The following is an 18,788-nucleotide window of genomic DNA, read 5'->3' on the forward strand; positions in this document are numbered from 1 at the left end:
TTACCCCCCTTCAATCATGAGTTAATTATGTCTGCAATACACCAAGGCACCAGTTAAAATGGTTCATTGGAATAACTTGGAAGAACAGGAACTATGGGTGCAGTGATCCTAATTTGACAAGCAGCTAGGAGCTTGCCAGTGTTGACAATGGGAAGCTGCACACTTTTAGTTGGTTGAACTCAATGTACTCTCTGGCATCCCCAAGCCTTTACTCTTGCCAAACTACACCTTAAATAAATACATATTACTACTAATAGTACTAAATAGTGTGCGAGCAAATAAATCAAATCAAGTGAATGGCTCATGGATGCATAATTTTATCAGGATTATAGTTATTTGTATTTCCTTGCATGTTTTTGTATTTTAAAAGCCCTGATTATGTGGTTGTTTATATGATATAAATATTTGTACTTTTTTATCCTAGATGTCTTAAAATTAATGAGCTGTACTTATTAAATGTTTTAATTATCAATTCATTTGCAGTTGTTATTTTTTGTTGCACAGAATGATTACCGTGAAATGAATTTTAGATTTAAATAATCCTTGCATTTTATATAACAAGATTTACTATAATGTTTGTGATTGTGTATTCTGTAGGTAAAACAAAGCAGTCAATTTGCACATGGCAATGTTCCACAAAGAGTTATGAAATGAATGAACAATTCCTTTTGGGGGGATTTGCTGACTAGATACTGGATGAAACTTTCTTCTATTTTGAATAGTGCCATGAGGTCTTCAACATCCATCTGAACAGACCGATGGGAACTTAGTTTAACATCTCATCCATAGAGTGGAAAATGTAAAACATTTTTAATTGTTCATGCATAGAAAGTGTTTATTTAATGTAAATTGTCAGCGTGATCTTGCTGCTTGATGTAGTGAAATAATAACAAACATTCAGACACAGTAATAATATATATTAATATGATAGTATCACTGTCTATAATATGCCAGGAAAGTGATATGATTGCCTTATTACTGTAGGAAAGGGTACAGCAAAAAGCAACAAAACTGGAATGAAGCTTCCATGAGTTACTAGAAACTGAGATTATTGAGATTAAAAGACCTACTAAGATCTAACAAATTAGTGGAATTATACACCCAACAGGCTTAATAGGATGAATGGTTTCCTCTTATTCCTGTTTTTCTTTGTTTCTAAGGTTCTTTGTTTCTAAGGTTCTTGATATAGTTTGTGAAGAAGGAAGCCAGGTTTGAATAGTCTGGGGCTATATGAAAATTCTGGAGTTTCTCTCTCCCTCTCTCACACACATTATACACTACACACATCGTATACACAGACACAGAAATAATAGGCTAATTTGTAAAATAATAGTAAATAGTGAAGCCTGCAATGTATCTGAGGCCAGTCCTTCAGCACCCTCCCTATCTCTGTAACCTCCTCTCTCCCCAGAGCAGTACCTACTGCCTCCGCTCTACTGGTTCTGGCCTCCTCCGCGTCCCCCGAATCCTCCGTGCCTTCAGCCACTACGCCCTGAAACTTTGGAACGCCCTCCCTCAACCCCTTCACCTCAACCCCTCGTTTCCCATCTTCAAGACACGCCTGAAGACCTTCTTTTTCGACCGCGCCTACGGTCACAGCCCTATCCCAGGCTCGACCTTGGGCTCCACCATAGTTAAGCGCTCTGAGACGCCACCCGGCATGGAGGGCATTATATACGTGCGAGTTGTTGTTGACTTCACTCAGATACTAGGAGTCTACTTAGCTGCAATCCTGCTACATGGAAGTTAAACCCCAAGAGGGTTACTATTGGACACATCCGTAGCCTGCAAGGCTTGCTGTTTACTATTCATCCTTTTGTGAATCTTGCAAATGAAATCTTTGTATCAGCAGGTTCATCTGATATAATGGTGTTAATCTACAAAGTTGTACAATGAAAAGTGCCACCCAGAGCATTTTGGAGTTATGTGTTTGGACTTGCACAGAGCTTTGTGTATTTATAAACCCAACAACATTCCAATCACTTGGAAGTTTGTTAGTTTTTACTGAATACGCAAGATACTGAATGCAGAAGTCACAACTATTCAAAAACTATATTTTAACAATCGAGTGCAGATGGAGTGCAGGGTTTAATAGATTCATATTATGAAATAGGGATGTTTCCTTTGCATTTTGGAAAATAGACATAGACCAGGAGGTTGGATGATATAAGTTATTGCAATACTACTGAGGTCAATTCATGCACTATTATACCTGAATTCAAATAACTGTTGTATTTATCTACACAGCGTCTTGCGTGTCTCATTCTATAAATAAGTCCTACAGACATGAGTCCTTTACAGTTTCCTCTCGGTGTTTGGTGAATGCACACAATGCTTGATGTGTTTCTGTAGGAACAAACACTGCTTTCAAGTGAACAATAATTAGTTCAATGGGGAGCTACATTGTGGATTCATCAAACAGTTACCAAATATTGAATCGTGAAATGTGTTTGATGAAACGCATTTCATGTCAGGGAGACATCTCAAAGCATTTCACAACATTCACAGTACTGTGTACACAGGTGAAGATGAGGTAACTGCATCTGGTGGGCTGATTCTGGAGAAAGCATGAGTTGTACCTTGTCCAATTGATGATTAATTTTGTTTGAGCCTTGAAATTCAATGGCTTGCAGTGCTCTAGTATTTCAAGATATAACATTCACATGCCATCAGCAACCAAGTAGCCAAAAATACGAGTCGTAGCATTATGACGTTTTGGCCACAAAATACAATTCACTTTACAGTATATTCTATGAAGCGCTTTGAGACGTCTCGAAGATGTGATAAGGCGCTATATCAAATGCAAGGATTATTATTATAGCAAACTGCTTCAAAACTCAAGTAATTTGCTCATCTGGACTCTTTTTCTGCAGAGTTTATGCCTGGAGCAGTCAACAGCATATTGTTTGTTCAATTTAACTCTATTCATTTAGCAAGGTGGGAATGTAAAGAATTATAGCAACAAACTGCCTAATTCATCTGTTTTGCAGGGTTACTGCACATGGCCTCAGGAAAGTCCCTTTCATATACACATTACCTGAGATAAACAAGTTACATTTATTAATCCTGCTTGGCTCCCATCAGCGCCTCTACATCTCAGGCACTGACAGTATCACCATCCATCGATGTACTCGCCACCTCACTGAGCCAGTACAGAACCTTAGCCTTGTTAGACCCTCAACTATCCTTTATACCATGAGCAGTTCTGACATCCCCCACCTCCACAATATCGCCCGGCACCACCATTGCCTTTCCCCTCAGGCCTCAGAGACCCTCATCCACGCATTCATCACATCCAGGGTCAATGACGCTATCTCCCTGCTTGTCGACCTTCCCGATTATTCCCTCCACAAGCTGCAGGTGATTCAGAACTCTGCAGCTCGTGTTTTCTCCTGCACCAGGCTCCCCCGCCCTCGACCGGCTCCACTCCCTCCGCTCCACGGGCTCCGATCTGCTCCATGCCCAGGCCCGCCCGGGTCTTCAACCTTTCTGCCCCCATACTTTGGAACTCCATCTCACAGTCCTTGACCTCGTCCCCTCCCTCGTCTCCTTCAAAGCTTGTCTCAAGACACGACTCTTTGACCACGCCTTCGGTCACCCTCCTACCCCTACCCTCCCTGCCCTCCACCCCGCCTGATCCAAACCCCCATGAAAAGTGCTATACAAATGTAATTTGTTGTTTTTTTTGTTGTTATGAATGGAAACACTTGATTTAAATACTTTTTCTGTGTTTTCAATAGAGTTAACTACTCTGGTACCAATGTCACACCATGATTCCTGGGTGCGATGGTACCACAAAAGTGGTATAATGTTTACTCTGGGCGTTTGTGAGATCACCTTTCAAGTGTTTTCTCACATCAATCTAGCTTTGGCTGGCAGGAGATGGTGAGACCAGTGTCATGTGATGTTGCCCATGAACAAGAAAGCTGTAAACATAAACACAGCAGATATGGTCACTTAATAATCATCTGATTCTGATTGTCCATCTGATTCAGAACTCCAGTGCTCATATCCTCACCTCACCCATGGCTCCCTATTGCAGAACAAATCAATTTCAAGATCCTCACACCCACCTTCAATCACTTCATGCCATTGAACCTCTCTAACTTGATCACACTCACTTCTCTGCCTATCCCCTTCACTCAGGCCGTCTGCATGTCCTCCGATCCCTCCGTTCCACCATCAGCGACTGTTCCTTCAGTGACTACTCCCTGAACCTCTGGAAGTCCCAGCCTCAATGTCTCTGCCTTGCTCACTCTTTACTCATCTTCAAATCATACTAAAGAATTTCCTTTTTGACCGTGCCTATGGTAACCTCCCCTTTCTCTCTGACTCGGGGTAAACCTTATCATTATTGAACATTCCAAGACTCTACCCCATGTGAAGGGTGCCAAATAAATTTTGTTGCCATTTGTTGTTGCTATCCACGGTTTACTAAAGCATCAGTCGCTACCTTCAGGAGAGAAGAGTTTTTTTAAAAAAGAGTAGATGCAGTGCTGAGGTCGCTCAGGGAAAAAAACTACAGTGGTTGGAGTCAAACCTTGAACACAGAAAGATGATTGTGGTTGTTAGGGGACCATCATCACTGCTGCAGAAGTTCCACAGGCCACCTCCCTCTGCCTTTAATGGCACAACCATCACAGAGGTTCTCCATTATCAACATCCTGGAAATCACCAAGATGCCTGGCAGCTACATCAGCACTGAGCTATAAGAGCGGGGCAGAGGTTAGCTACTCTGTGTCACCTCAGAGTCAGTTCAGCTCTCCTCAGCCATACAAATCACTTCATACCTTGATGCTTACACCCCACTCCTCTACACACCCCTTTGCTCAGCTGGCTCTGGCCACCTGCACGTCCCTCATCCCCTGCGGTCCACCACTGATAGGCATGCTTTCAGCCACTACGCCTGGGAACTATAGAACTCTCTGCCTCAATTCTTTAAAGAAAAAGCTCATCACCACTTCTCTCAAGGCAACTAAGGATGGGCGATTAAACCTGATGCATCCTGAGATGCGTTTTTTTAAAAAAAATGTTAGAATTGATAAACTTATGAATTATTGGAATTTATGGAGACTAGACTTTTAGCATTTCTTGTTTCATTGAGATGGTCAGATTCTTTCCTGATAATGCTGACTTCCTGTTGTTATTATCCTGTCATTGGTTCTCATCCCTATGAGTGACACAAAGATCCTCTTATCACACATGGAAATGTATGACTCATGCACTTTGGTGTGTGATTGGAGAACATAAAGTATGTTCACAGATTGTCACTCAAAGTGGAGCCTGTCAAGAGTATAAAAGGCAGAGTATTTTGGATTGGGTGTATCCTTCAGCACTGTAGTGTTAACACAGCCAGTGTCAAACTGTAGGAATAGAAGCTGCAGCATGGAAATGCTTCCTCTAAACAGTCACCTGTCTTCAGGTAAAGATGATTCAAAATCACCAGAAGTTAAAGAAATTCTTTGCAATGAGTTGCAAAATCCTCGGACTGTCCAGCATCCTGGGATGCCTTTTCGACGTAAATGCTGCTATGCAAGTGTAATTTGTTGTTGTTGTTGTTGTTGTTGTAAGTTGGCTTTTATTCCAATTCTATTCTCCTACTGATGTGTAAAGAATTTTCCTATAGATCACTCTGTGATGTCTAGAGTTGTTGTTGAAAGTGTGTTACTTGCTCTCCTATTCCTGTTCTAGATTTTGTGTATAATCCTTGCATTTGATATAGTACCTTGTCACACAGTGAAAATGTCTCAAAATACTTCACACAATGTTTTTATTGTGAAGTGTATTGACTGTATTTGTAAGAGAATGCAGCAAATAATTTCTGCACAGCAATGCCCCACAAATAACCAGGAAAGTCAATGCTTAATTTTATCTGAAGGATTGTTGCCCAGAACACTGGGACAACTGCCTTCTCTATGCAGATAGTGCCATCGGTATCTTATCATTTATCTGAACCTGCGTTTAAATTCATAACTGCTCCAACAATAGAGTGTTTGGGAGTGTCATTACACAGGAATTTCAGTTTACACAATGACTTCAAAGTCCTCTTGTTGGATGTCAACCCATAATCTTCTGACTCAGAGAGTGCTATTAGTTGAACCCAGTTGACATAAATGTGGATTTTAAACATACAGTGCTTCAGTATATGACTCAATAGATTTATCCGTGCAGCCTGATCGGTTAGTGCTGCAATTGGCTTAGTGTGCCTGAGTTAAGAAAAAGAAAATCGGACAGGATTCTTATTCCTGATTGCTGTAATACAAGAACCCACGTGGTTATTCTTTGACCTCTCCCCCAACTCCCACCTTGTCGATTCCAAACCTTTCCTGTGTCAGTTTTCTCTTTCGTTTTAAAGTTACAGAAATGTAATCTATTTTTTTTCTTGTGTACCATATGTATTCTAGACATTCCCTGCATCTGATATAATCTCCAAACACTTCACCGTGACAGCTATTCACAACACAAGCACAGCTATCCACAACACAACTTGGCAAGATATGTAGATACACTTTAGGGTGTGAAATATCAACCACTCTAAACATCATGGCGCCAAGTCATTAGATTTGTCTTGTGAAGAAGAAGTGCGAGGACCAGGTAACCCACAAAATATAGTATGTCTCAGAGTTTCTACTATAAGGTTTCACTAAATTTGCTCAAGGAATGTAAGCTCAGGACTTTAGGAGCTACGGAGTCCTGTAGCTCAGTGGTTAGAGCACTCGCTTTGCAAGCGAGAGACCTGCGTTCAATTCCAGGCAGGTCAGGGCGAAACCGTGGGCAAGTTTCCTTTCTCCACACGCCTAATAATAATCCCTCCAAAACCCCAAACAATAATAAATTGGTCATTTTCAATTTACAACTGTCTGTGGGACATTGCTGTGCGCAATTGGCTGCCGCATTCGCCCACAAATATACAGTCAATTCACTTTACAGTGTGTTCTGTGAAGCGCTTTGGGACGTCCTCCCAACGTGAAAAGCACTATATCAAATGCAAGGATTATTATTATTATTATTTTGTGTCCTATGCTGTATAATGCTGTTTGGAGAATTGTAATTGCTGTTCGTTTCCATTGCTGGTACCTTGGAAGTAAACGCAATTACTTTTAAAGAGCATATATGAGCTATGGAAAACATACTAATATTTCACCCACAAATATACACTTTACAGCTTATTCAGTGAAGCGCTTTGAGACGTCTAGAAGACGTGAAAAGCGCTATATCAAATGCAAGGATTATTATTATTATATCAAATGTAAGGATTATTATTGAGATTATTATTAAATAATTATTATTAATATTAATAGTGGCGAGCATCTGTTCAGTTGTCTGTCTGTGCAGAACTTAGGCTTTGCATGAGGTCTCCAAATCCCTCTACAATGTTTCCTGCAAATAATCTTCCATTGATATGTTCACCTACAAATGCACTATATTTCAGTATATTTCACAGTAAAAGCTTGTGACATATTTTGAATTATCTTGGCATAAGGCGCTATATCAAATACAAGAATTGTTATTATTATCAACTGTTTACATGTGCTGACATTAAGAGCTTTAGTTGTCATGTTAGTCAGTACACTGATTTCTTCCAGGGCTATTACTCTATCTCTGCACCTGATGCATATCATTTCATAGGAGTAAGCCTTCTTATTCATAGCCTGAATTTATTTTCCATGAAAATTAAAGCAACAACAAGATTACATTTGTATAGCGCCATCCCAAGGCGCTGGACAGCATACAGCATTTCAGACCCAAGCTGGGGTCAGGGAGAGAGAAAGGAGTGGGGGGGAGGGGGGTGACCAATGGCATGGTCAAAAAAGAGGGTCTTGAGGTGGGACTTGAAAGAAGCTAAGGAGGGGGCGGAGTGATTGGGGAAGGGAATTCCAGAGGTTGGGGGCAGAGTGGCTCCACCAATGATGGGGAGGGTGGGTCGGGGGGTGTGGAGCAGACCGGAGCCGGCTGAGCGGAGGGAGTGAGCAGGTTAGGAGGTCGCAGAGGTAGGGTGGGGTGAGGTCATGGAGGGCTTTGTAGGTGAGGACCAGAATCTTGAACTGGATGCTCTGAAGGATAGGGAGCCAATGGAGTCGGGCGAGAATTGGGGAGATGGGGTCATGGAGTTTGGTGCGGGAGAGGACACGGGTTGCAAAGTTCTGGATTATCTGCAGCCTGTGGAGGGAGGAGCTGGGAAGGCCGACAAGCAGTGAGTTTGCATAGTCAAGTCTGGAGGTGATGGAGTTTCAGAGCCTGAGGTGCAGAGGCGCTGGCGTGAGCCAATCAGGAGGCCTCAGTCTTGTTCACATTCAACTGTAGGAATTTTGCCTTATCCAGGACTTGATGTCCGACAGGCAGTCTGTCAGGAGTTGAGGGTGGAGGCAGAAAGATAGAGTTGGGTGTTATCCGCATACATATATGGAAGTTGACCCCATGTCTGTGGATGATGTCACCAAGGGGGAGCATGTAGATATTAAAGAGGAGAGGGCCAAGGTCAGAGCCCTGGGAGACGCCAGACATGACAGTGCGGGGGCTGGGGGAGAAACCGTTAGAGGCAACAAAGTGGAGACGGTGAGAGAGATAGGATTTGATCCATGCAAGGGCAGGTCTGCGAAGGTTAAGTAAAGAGGAGAGGCGGTGCATGAGGATGGGCGCATTTATAGCTCACAAGGAAAACAAATACAGAGCAATTTAACATAAAAAACATTTCTTTTGTTAGGTGTGCTGCTCCTTGTAGTCATACTCTTAAACTACACAGGTAGATACGACGGATCCAACATTGCTTGGACAGGAAGAGGAACAACTGCAAACTTAGAAGAAATCGTGATCGGGAGATGCAACGACTACATTGGATTAAAAAATCCGGCAGCAGGGTAAATCAGTCTGTAGATAATAATAATAATAATGTCTCAAAGTACTTCACGGGATATACTGTAAAGTCTGGTGACTGTGTATTTTATGGGCACATATGACAGCCAATTGTGCACAGCAGTGTCCCACAAACAGTGGTGGATTGAGTGACCAATTTGGAGGGATTATTACCTCCAGAAAGCGATCTGCCTATCGACTAACAAGTGGGTTCCTACTTACTGCTGGGTAAACAGAGACTTGTGTAAGTTTAAGGAAACTTGCTTATGGTTTTGCCCTGCCTCATCAGCAATGGCATGGTAAAGGATAACTTGGTATCTTTTTTCATTGGAAACTGATCAAGGATTCATTACTGACCTGGATTGGAAGACCTATCGTAATATATTGAAATCTGCAGATTATACCAAGGTGGGGGGGAACTTTGGAATTAGAGGAGACAGAAAAGTTTTTTCAAAGAGATTTTCATAAGGTATGGAGATGCGCTGATAACTGGCAAATACATGTTTAATACAGTTAATTGCAAGGCAGCAATTAGGAAGTAAGAATAGTTTCCCGATTATGTTACGTGGAGTCATGTAGGGTGTTGGTTAGAGCACTCACCTTGCAAGTGAGAGAATCCAGGTTTGAGGCGCTCTGGGACGCTACCCTGCGTGAGGGGCACTACATAAATGCAAGTTGTTGTTGTTGATTCCTAGGCAGGGCGAAGCCATAGGCAACTTTCCTAACACCACGCCCCTGTTTACCTAGCAGTAAGTAGAAATCTGGTTGCTAGTCAATTGGCATAATAATAATTTGGTCACTCAATCCACGACTGTTTGTGGAACACTGCTGCCTGCAATCGGTTGCCGTGTTTTGCCCACAAAATATACAGTCAATTCACCTTACAGAATATTCTGTGAGGTGCTTTGAGACATCCCAACAACATGATAAGGCAAGATATCAAATGCAAGGATTATTATTCATTTGTCCTGTGTTTACTGCCCACTCTGTTTTTTGTTCATCCACTTCAGCTTTCATTCATGGTAAGGTGGTACACCACCCCTGCCACAATAGGAAACATGTCTACTCCATGGATGGGATGGAATTTGCCGAGGGGAAAAGGGAAAATGTTCATCATTCACCATGTCAAAACAGAATGAGGCAGCAATAAAAAAGGCAAACAGGATGTTGGAATATATTGTCAAATCCCGTAAAATCCTCCTCAGTCTGTACAGTTCTGGTACAAATTGCTCTGAGAATACATCATATATTCTGGTCACCACGATATAAGGGGATTGCCCAGGCTCTAGAGTGGGTGTAGAGGAGCGCAATTAGGATGATCCCCAGTGCTACAAGCATGAGCTGTAAGCAATGATTAAAGAAGATGAGTCTCTTAGGGTTAGGTTGAAAAGCGATGTCTCAGAGGACAACAACAACAACTACTGCTTGCATTTATGTAGCATCCCAGAGGGTTTGACAGTGGCGAAACACGACTCCGGACCTTTATAGAGGTGTATAAGATTTTAAATGGGATGTGGAGTTCTGTAGGTCAGTAGTTAGAGCACTCGCCTCGCAAGTGAGAGACCTGTATTCGATTCCCAGAAGGGCAAAATGTTGGGCAAGTTTCCTTACTCCACATGTCTCTGTTTATCTAGCAATAAGTAGGAACCTGGTTGTTAGTCAATTGGCAAATCGCTTTTCCAAGGATAATAATTCCTTCAAAAAAAATAATAAATTGGTCACTCCAATCCATGACTGTTTGTGGGCCACTGCTGTGTGCAAAATTGGCTGCCTCATTTTGCCCACAAAATATACAGTCAATTCACTTTATAGTATATTCTGTAAAGTGCTTTGAGAGCGTAAACTCAGAACAATATTTTCAGGTGCATTAAGACAGCAGAACTGGAGGACACAGAGTTTAATTGCAAAAAACTATTTAAGGGTGGGTACGAGGAAGTATTTATTTACCCAGAGGGATATTAATAACTGGAAGAGGTGATTAAGAAGTCGGTTTGAGGCTAGGACAATGGCTTCATTTTTTTAAAGCAAGTGTGGTGTTGTGATGGGAGATCAGTAGAGTGAGTATTCTGGAGAGATGAGATAAAATGCCTCTCTTGTGGTTTTTTGAATAGGGTAAAAATAATGAGTCACCATGCTCTAGTATTTCAGTATGATACTATCGTATGTTGAAAATTATGCATGATTATAATAAAATTGACTAACCGAGTATTTGGTGTTTCACTGTGTTTTAGGAAGAAGAATTGTACACTGCTGTGGCAAACCTTGAAGAGTGTGTTTGCTTCCAAAGACCCCTGTAAAATTACACAAGACGACTACAAACCATTTCTGACCATGGCTGAACATGATATCCCATCCGGCAAGGTTAGCGTTGAGTTGTTTCACAAATCATTTGATAAAATATTCAAACAATATCGTATCCCTTTATGTTACTATATTTTATGCAATAGTTCAATGATAAAAGGCTGATGGTGAAATGTGTCACGAATGTGCACAGGACCTATACAGTAATTGTGAATCCATAAAGTGTAAAATAAATTCTAAGAACTATTAACCGAACTGAAAAATTAATATGACTATGGAATTTCCCATTTCGGGGGCTCTTTATTAATAACAAATTTTAGTACTGGATTGTTAATGAGTACAAGACTATTTCAGTCTTTTAATTGATTAATTCCCAGAGCATATTTTGGAGTCAGACAGGAGAACTCACTCGTCAGTATGCTGATATTGTCAAGAATGTTATGCCTCTGGAGTCGACCCTGACAGGTTATATGCTGAATGGTTTGAATTGGTGTGGGCAGCGCTCTAGTTCAGGTAAGCCAGTCACATTTTACATTCAAAACTGCCAAATCATAGGAACATAGGAACAGGATTAGGCCATTCAGCCCCTTGAGCCTGTTCCACCATTCTATTAGATCATGGCTGATCTGTACCTCAACTCCATTTACCCGCATAAATGCTATTTAATTGTAATTGAATAATCCCATATACTTTCAGAAGCAATGGACTAATTGTCAGAAGAGTTTGTAACAGTTTAAATGGTCATGGTTACATTTTAAATGTCATTTTAAATGATATTCCTTGCATTTGAAATAACACCTTTCAAAAAAGGCATTTCCAAACGCTTCATACAATATACAGGGTGACCAAAAAGTCATGATACCATTATAATGCCTAATAATCCTTTAAGAAATAAAAAGAAAGATAATAGGGCGGCTGAAAAATAAGACGTTTTGGTCACCCTGTACTTGAAGTGGCAGCCAATTTGTGTGCTGTGATGTTCTAGAAACAGCCCTAAAGTAAATGACCAGTTTCATTTTATCAGACAACTGTACATCTCACTGTGGATCGAAAACCGACTTTATCACCCATTTAATATTGCCTTCTGGGTCAGCCTAAGTTCAGTTGAGAGCATTCTTGTTTCTGAGTCAGAAGGTTGTGGGTTCAATCCCCAATGCCATGTTGGGGTTATGCTGCGTTGATGGAGGTGCTGTACTTTGACTGATGTTCAACTGAGGTCCCATCTGCCTATTCATGTGAACTTTAAAGATCCCATGGCATGATTGAAAAGAGAGGGGAGTTTCTACCACTCTCCTGGCCAACAATCCCCCTAAATAAAATTGGTCATTCACTTCATCGCTATTTGGAAGACACTGCTGTGCACAAATAGACTGTTGCATTCACCTACAAAATACACAGTCATTACGTTTAGAATATTGATTTGTTCCAGAAGGATCATGAAAGAGCAACGATGATGATTCTGGGATGTAAGGTTTTAGGTTATGAGGAGAAGCTCAAACAGTTGTATTTGTTTCACTGCAGAAAAAGAGATTAAATGTCCTATAAAATGCTGGCAGGTATATACAATAAATATATTCAGCAGGAGCAGAATGGTACCGCTTGGATTATTTATTATTTATTTTTATTTATTTATTATTTATTCATCCGGATCTGTACCTGTCCTTATTTCTTCAATAGCTCAGCTCTGGTAGAATTCTCTACTCTGTGTCAGAAGATTGTAGGTTCAAGTTCCGCGTTGGGACTTTGAGCTTTAGTGCAGCTGGAAACCCTAGTGCAGTGCTAGTGGAGTGCTGCATTGTTGGATTCCAACCCTCGGATAAACCGAGGTCCCAGACGTCTGCCTGTACAGAGGGACATTAAAAATCCCATGACATTATTCAAATAGAGAAGAACGTTACTCCCAGCCTTCTGGCCAATGATGTTTTGCTTAATAAGGACTGTTTTCAAACCTTGAAATATTTATTCATTACAGAACTGAATTATGAAGTTTGCCCAGCATGGAATGAATGTGAAGAAAATGCTGCAAAATCCTTTTGGAGATCAGCGTCGGTAGTTGTAAGTGTGTGTTTATCTGAAAGAAATGCAGCTAGACACTACTTCTTGTAGTACTGTTGTTCCAATACACTGTTGTAATTGCATTATGTAATTCTCAGTATGCAAAAAAAGCCAGTGGAGAGGTAAAGGTGGTACTGAATGGATCTTCGCAAACAAGAGCTTTCAGAACTGAAAGGTAAAAACACATAACAAATAAGGCCATAATCCAACCATTTCCTCAAGTCCCCCTCCTCCCGCATTCCCCTCCCCTCCAACATCTCTTACCACGGTTGGAAAATACTTCTCTCCCAAATCCCTTACAAAAGTCCTTTCATCCTCCCTCTGATTTTCTACCTGCAGTGTTCCCGATGCAGCCATCAAGCTGCTAAATGATCAACTTTCTTCGTCTTTCAATTGCCATTCCCCCCCTGAAGTCCACGACAAGTCTCCCACCCACCTACTCCTACTGGTATAATAGTCACCTGCACACCCTTAAATTCAAAACCTGGTCACTCGATCACAGATGGTACAAAACCAGCCTCACGTTTCCTCACTTTCCTCAATTATCTCCTTTTTCTTTCCAAGGTGCTGGAGCGTGTTGTTACTTCCTAGCTTTGCTCATTCCTTTCCCGCCACTCCCTCTACAAACATGTCCAATTGAGTTTCCGTGTTTCCCAGAGCACAGAAACAAATTACATTGTGTCCACCTCCTTCTGACCAGGCCTTCCTCTGTCTCCTCATCCTCCTTGACCTCTCTGCGTCTATGACACTGTCGACCATTCTTTCTTTGTCCGCCTCCTCACCTCTCAGCTCAATCATCACGGTCCTGTCAGTGCCTGGTTCAAATCTTACCCGTCATCTCCACTTCGTATCCACAAACAGCTTCTCCTCCAAACCTCGCACCATCTTGTGCAACATTCCTCAGGGCTCTGTCCTTGGTCCTTCAATATCTACATGTTCCCCCCCTTGCTGACATCATCCGCAGACAGAGGGTCAACTTCCACATGTATGTGGATGACACCCAGCTCTATCTCTCTGGCTCCACCCTCGATTCCAGGTCAACTGCTGTCCTGACAGAATGTCTGTCAGCCATCAAGTCCTGGATGAGAGCTAACTTTCTTCAGTTGAATGTCAACAAGACCGAGGCCTTCCTGATTGGCTCACGCCAGTGCCTCCACACCTCGGGTGCTGACAGCATCACCATCCATGGATGAACACTCCACCTCATTGACCTTCAACTGTCCTTTCTCCCCCACATCCGTGCCATGACCCATTCTGTCTTCCCCCATCTCCTCAACATCTCCCGGATCTCCAACTGCATCTCCCCTCAGGCCGCTGAGACCCTTGAGGCTCGATTAAGCTAACTCCCTGATGTTGGTCTTCCAAACTCTTCCCTCCACAAACTGTAGATCATTTAGCACTCTGCAGCTCATGTCCTATCCCAAGCTCCGTGACCCTATCACCTCATCCTCGCCCAGCTCCATTGGCATCCCATAGTTTTCCTGATTTAAGGAACCGGTCAGAGGGCTCCATTCATTTGGTTGAATATTAGGAAAAAACAATTGATTACCAGGAAGGCAGTTAAGGCCAGGCCACTAGACTATGGAAGGATGGTAGGATGGGAATTCTGGGTGGCTGAGATCAAATGGGCTGAAGGGCCTTCTTCACCTGATAGGTTAGTTCCCAGGTTTGCCAGTTTGCTGTTGATCTAATCAAGAAAAGAGGGAGTTTCATCTCTGAGTTCTGGAAGATTATTAACAACTGTTGACATTTCCTCACTGGAAGAATTAGTGTAGAGTTTAGAAGAAACTTTCTTGTCCAGAGAGTTGGTAGAACAATTGAAATCTTTCACTCAAAAGATTGCTTTTAAAAGAGCCAACACAGACTCGATGGGCCGAATAGTCTTCTTCTGTCCTGTAAATTTCTATGGTTCTAACATGGATAGCTTTGCCACAAGAGGATGCTGTGGCTGACACCATAACATATAAAAGGGAATGGATAAATAATTGAAGAGGAACATAATCAAAGTGCATAGGAAAGAGCAAGGAATATGTTATAGGAAATGAAATGCCAGGTGATTATGAGACAAGTGACTGATAATATCCTTCCAAACTAATCTAAAGACACTACCCTTGATCATTGTGTATTATGGGTGTTTATCAATTCATTGCACCTTACTGCTATTGATTATTTGTTGCTTTCTGTCACTAGCATTTTTGGTAGCATTGAACTTGGAAATCTAGACACCAATCGGATTTCTTCAATCCAACTCTGGATCATGGATAACCTTTCCGGGTCTGATAAGTAAGGTTTTGCACTTTTATTACATAATGTGGGATAACACGCAGAGCAACAATACTTTGTATCGTCATTGGAAAATATTTCCAAGCAAAGCACAGGCAACTGAACCTGCTGGTGTTCCATCCAACTGTGCTGTGGAGTGTTCGATGTAGGTTTGCAGATCCAATTTGCCACATAGAAAGTTACTAAGTGTAGCTATTATAGAATGATACTAGAAGATAACTTACAGGAAAGAAGGGCACAAAAAATCAAGGCAGAGTCACCTTGAACTCCTTTCGCACACTCCTAACGGACGTTCACAAAGATGTCTTCATAAGAAGTTGTAAGAAAACAAGGTTTGTCTCAAGACCTTTTTGGCCATGCCTACGGACATCTTCCTATCTCCACCCCACCCTGCCCCCATCCCTCTTGAATCCAAACCCCAGCTGGGGTGCAAACCCTTCCCTGTGCAATGCCTTGGGACGTCCTCCCTATATGAAAGGTGCTTTTTAAATGCAATTTGTTGTTTTTGTTGTTTTACCAGTGACCTGGCCAATAATTCCGCAAATAAGCCTCAAGAAATGACTTGATTATATCTAGAACTAAAATTACATTATATTTGGTGGAAAAGTAACAGTGCAACCAACTCAAATGAGATTTTTTAACATAAAATGCATGTCGCATGTGTTCCATAAATACCTGACTGTCAGCTCCCTCCGCTCAGTGGCCTCTGGTCTATCCCATGCCCCTGCCCTGCCTGCTCCATCATCAGTGGTTGGGCCTTCAGCCTCTCTGATCCTACCCTTTGAAATTCCATCCCACAGAGCCTCGTCCACTCCCCTTGCCTCCTTCAAGGTCCGTCTCAAGATCCTCCTCTTTGGTCACCCTCCTACCCCTACCCTCCCTGCCCTCCACCCCTCCTGATCCCAATCCCCAGCTCAGGTCCAAATCCTTGACTGTCCAGCGCCTTAGAACATTATCCTGAAGTGAAAGGAGCTATACAAATGTAATTTGTTGTTGTTGTTGTTGTTGGTCATTTCACTTCATGGCTGTTTGTGACAATGCTGTGCGCAAAATTGGCTGCCGTATTTGCCCACAAATCACATCTTCACTCCACTTTACAATATATCCTGTGAAATGCTTTGGGTCCTCCTGACAGGAAAGGTTTATACCAAATGCAGGACATCCTCCTGACATGAAAGTTGTTGTAATGTCAACTGCAAGGATTATTTTGATTACTATCAAAGCTGCAAGGGCACAATATTTGCCATTTAAATATAAGCTATGCTGTTTGGTTTAGTTTGATGATTATAATATAATAATAATCCTTGAATTTGATATAGCACCTTATCACATCTTCGAGATATCTCAAAGAGCTTCGCAGAAATACACTGTAAAGTGTAGTGACTGTATGTTTTGTGGATGAAACGCAGCAGCCAATTGCGCATAGAAGTGTCCCACAACCAGTCGTGGGTTGAGTGACCTCATCATTATTATTATTGTTTTGGAGGCATAATTATCCCTGAAAAAGCAACGTGCCAATTGACTAACAAGCAGATTCATACTTACTGCTAGCTAAACATGTGTGTGGAGTAAGGAATGAATGATTATAGTCGGTTCTTAGCAACAACACAGAACACGGAAATCACCATTTCACTTTTGCTTTTGCAGGGAATCCTGCGGTGTTGGGAGTATTGCACAATTAGAAATCGCTTTGAAACACAAGGGTTTCAAATTCTCCTGCATTGATAATTACAGGTGTAGTATCTCACTAGATTAACACACAAGTCTTTGAAATACTGGATGTATCTAATTTTGGTGGAATTCTATCTCAATAACATTTATAGTAAATTTTCCATGACTTCAGTATTTTCAGAAGTGGTGTTTGCAAAGAGGAATTGGATACTTGGGGTACTGCGGACCTGCCTGGCTCAGATAATTCAGACTATCCAAACCACTGCAGAGGGTTGATTCCATTCTGACACCTGTTCCCAAGCATATGAGCTTGGAGCCGTTTCAGCTCCAAGGAGGCCTCAATTATATATTTACCTCCCCCCACTCCCCCCCACCCCAGGAGGATGGGTCTCTCAACACGTTTGAAGAAATTCCTTTGATTACAAGAGAGGTTTGGATGAAGAAGTTCCTTTGTCCAATTGATCTTGTTCTTCCAGAATACAAACCCAAACACCTTCCCATTTCAGCATCAAGCTGTTCCTCAAACAAGTCCAATGTCCTGGGCTCAACACCCTTCGTGGTAACCTTTCTGTTTGTTAATTAAGTTGATAGGATTGTTACTTTAGACTTGAAATCTGTTATTATTCTGACTAATAGGGGTGATGATTTTCATGAAGTTGGTAGGGTTGCCTTTGACTGTGGCATTTCCACCAATGAAAATTCTGACAATCTGAAAATTAGCACCAATAATAATTATTTGGTTAACCAGATTCCTTTCTATTGGGCCTGAATTCACCAGATGTACCTTCCCTGACCAAACATTGGAGGATTCTTGTCTGATGTTAAAGCAGCAAAATATTTAAAATAGCTGTGGTGGAAAACTGTATATTGTTCAATATTGCTCAAGAAAAACTAAAAAAATCTCTTTTGAATGATAGGCCTGTCCAACTCATCCAATGTATTTGGATGCCTGAACACAAATCCTGCAATATCTGCCCAAAGAACTGACATCCACGGAGAATACTTTTCTCTGCCATTCCAATTCTACGGTCAAAAATACAAGAGAAAGCTAGAAAGATAGCGATCCATCCAATTGTGATTCGTCTGCATTGTATAACCTGAAAATTAGAGTGTAATTCTGAGAGTATTATTTCCTATACACTTCTGGGGGAAAAAAGCAAAGCTACAAGGTAAGAATGATCATCTGACAGGGAAATAATCCAGAGAAGGATTGTGTTGCATTGAGGTTTGCACGTAGGGGTGAAAATCGGTGAAATATTTACATGTGTCCATTTGTACTTCCAGCTAATAAACTTGTATTTTCAGTTAAATTATCCTCCATGTTCTCACTTATTTTTAAGGTTTTAGCTATTTGAAATGGGTCCTAATTGAATCAGTTCTCAAACAGCCTGAAACTTAGATGTAGTATTAAAAAGGGAGTCGCATTTTCCAAGAACAACTTTGTGACAAATCAGCTACTAACTATTCTTGCATGTCCAAATGAGTTAAGCAGCATCACAGTTCAATGATCTAGAAAAGAACAGAATAGAGTAGATCTAATTCCTCAACGTCAGCAACATACATTTTTGCTTTTGGAAAATGTTCAGTGATCAACTGACTGTTACACACCTTTGTGCCATTGCATA

The 18,788-nt window shown here is 41.5% G+C and overlaps 1 protein-coding gene across 2 annotated transcripts; it reads left to right on the forward strand.

Moving 5' to 3' along the window:
- The first annotated feature begins 5,322 nt into the window (after positions 1-5,322).
- LOC103175800 (ADP-ribosyl cyclase/cyclic ADP-ribose hydrolase 2) lies at positions 5,323-18,473 on the forward strand. Of its 2 annotated transcripts, none has more exons than XM_007889005.2 (9): positions 5,323-5,422; positions 8,705-8,858; positions 11,085-11,214; positions 11,532-11,667; positions 13,127-13,209; positions 13,308-13,384; positions 15,400-15,492; positions 17,140-17,226; positions 18,081-18,473. In XM_007889005.2, the coding sequence occupies exons 1-9, from the start codon at positions 5,386-5,388 to the stop codon at positions 18,148-18,150; spliced, it is 867 nt and encodes a 288-aa protein (XP_007887196.2). In that variant the 5' UTR covers positions 5,323-5,385; the 3' UTR covers positions 18,151-18,473. The 2 variants fall into 2 exon arrangements, with proteins under 2 accessions (XP_007887196.2, XP_007887195.2); XM_007889004.2 differs by lacking the exon at positions 18,081-18,473 and adding an exon at positions 17,336-17,518.
- Positions 18,474-18,788: the final 315 nt, after the last annotated feature.

The sequence above is a fragment of the Callorhinchus milii genome, unplaced genomic scaffold (assembly GCF_018977255.1).
Source record: "Callorhinchus milii isolate IMCB2004 unplaced genomic scaffold, IMCB_Cmil_1.0 Scaffold1, whole genome shotgun sequence".
In the NCBI taxonomy this organism is placed as follows: Eukaryota; Metazoa; Chordata; class Chondrichthyes; order Chimaeriformes; family Callorhinchidae; genus Callorhinchus; species Callorhinchus milii.

Coding starts and splice junctions, on each gene's coding strand:
- LOC103175800 (XM_007889004.2), top strand. CDS start 5,386: ATGGAAATGCTTCCTCTAAACAGTCACCTGTCTTCAG. Junction 11,668..13,126: donor TGGGCAGCGCTCTAGTTCAG/GTAAGCCAGTCA, acceptor TATTCATTACAG/AACTGAATTATGAAGTTTGC. Junction 17,227..17,335: donor TCCTGCATTGATAATTACAG/GTGTAGTATCTC, acceptor CCATGACTTCAG/TATTTTCAGAAGTGGTGTTT.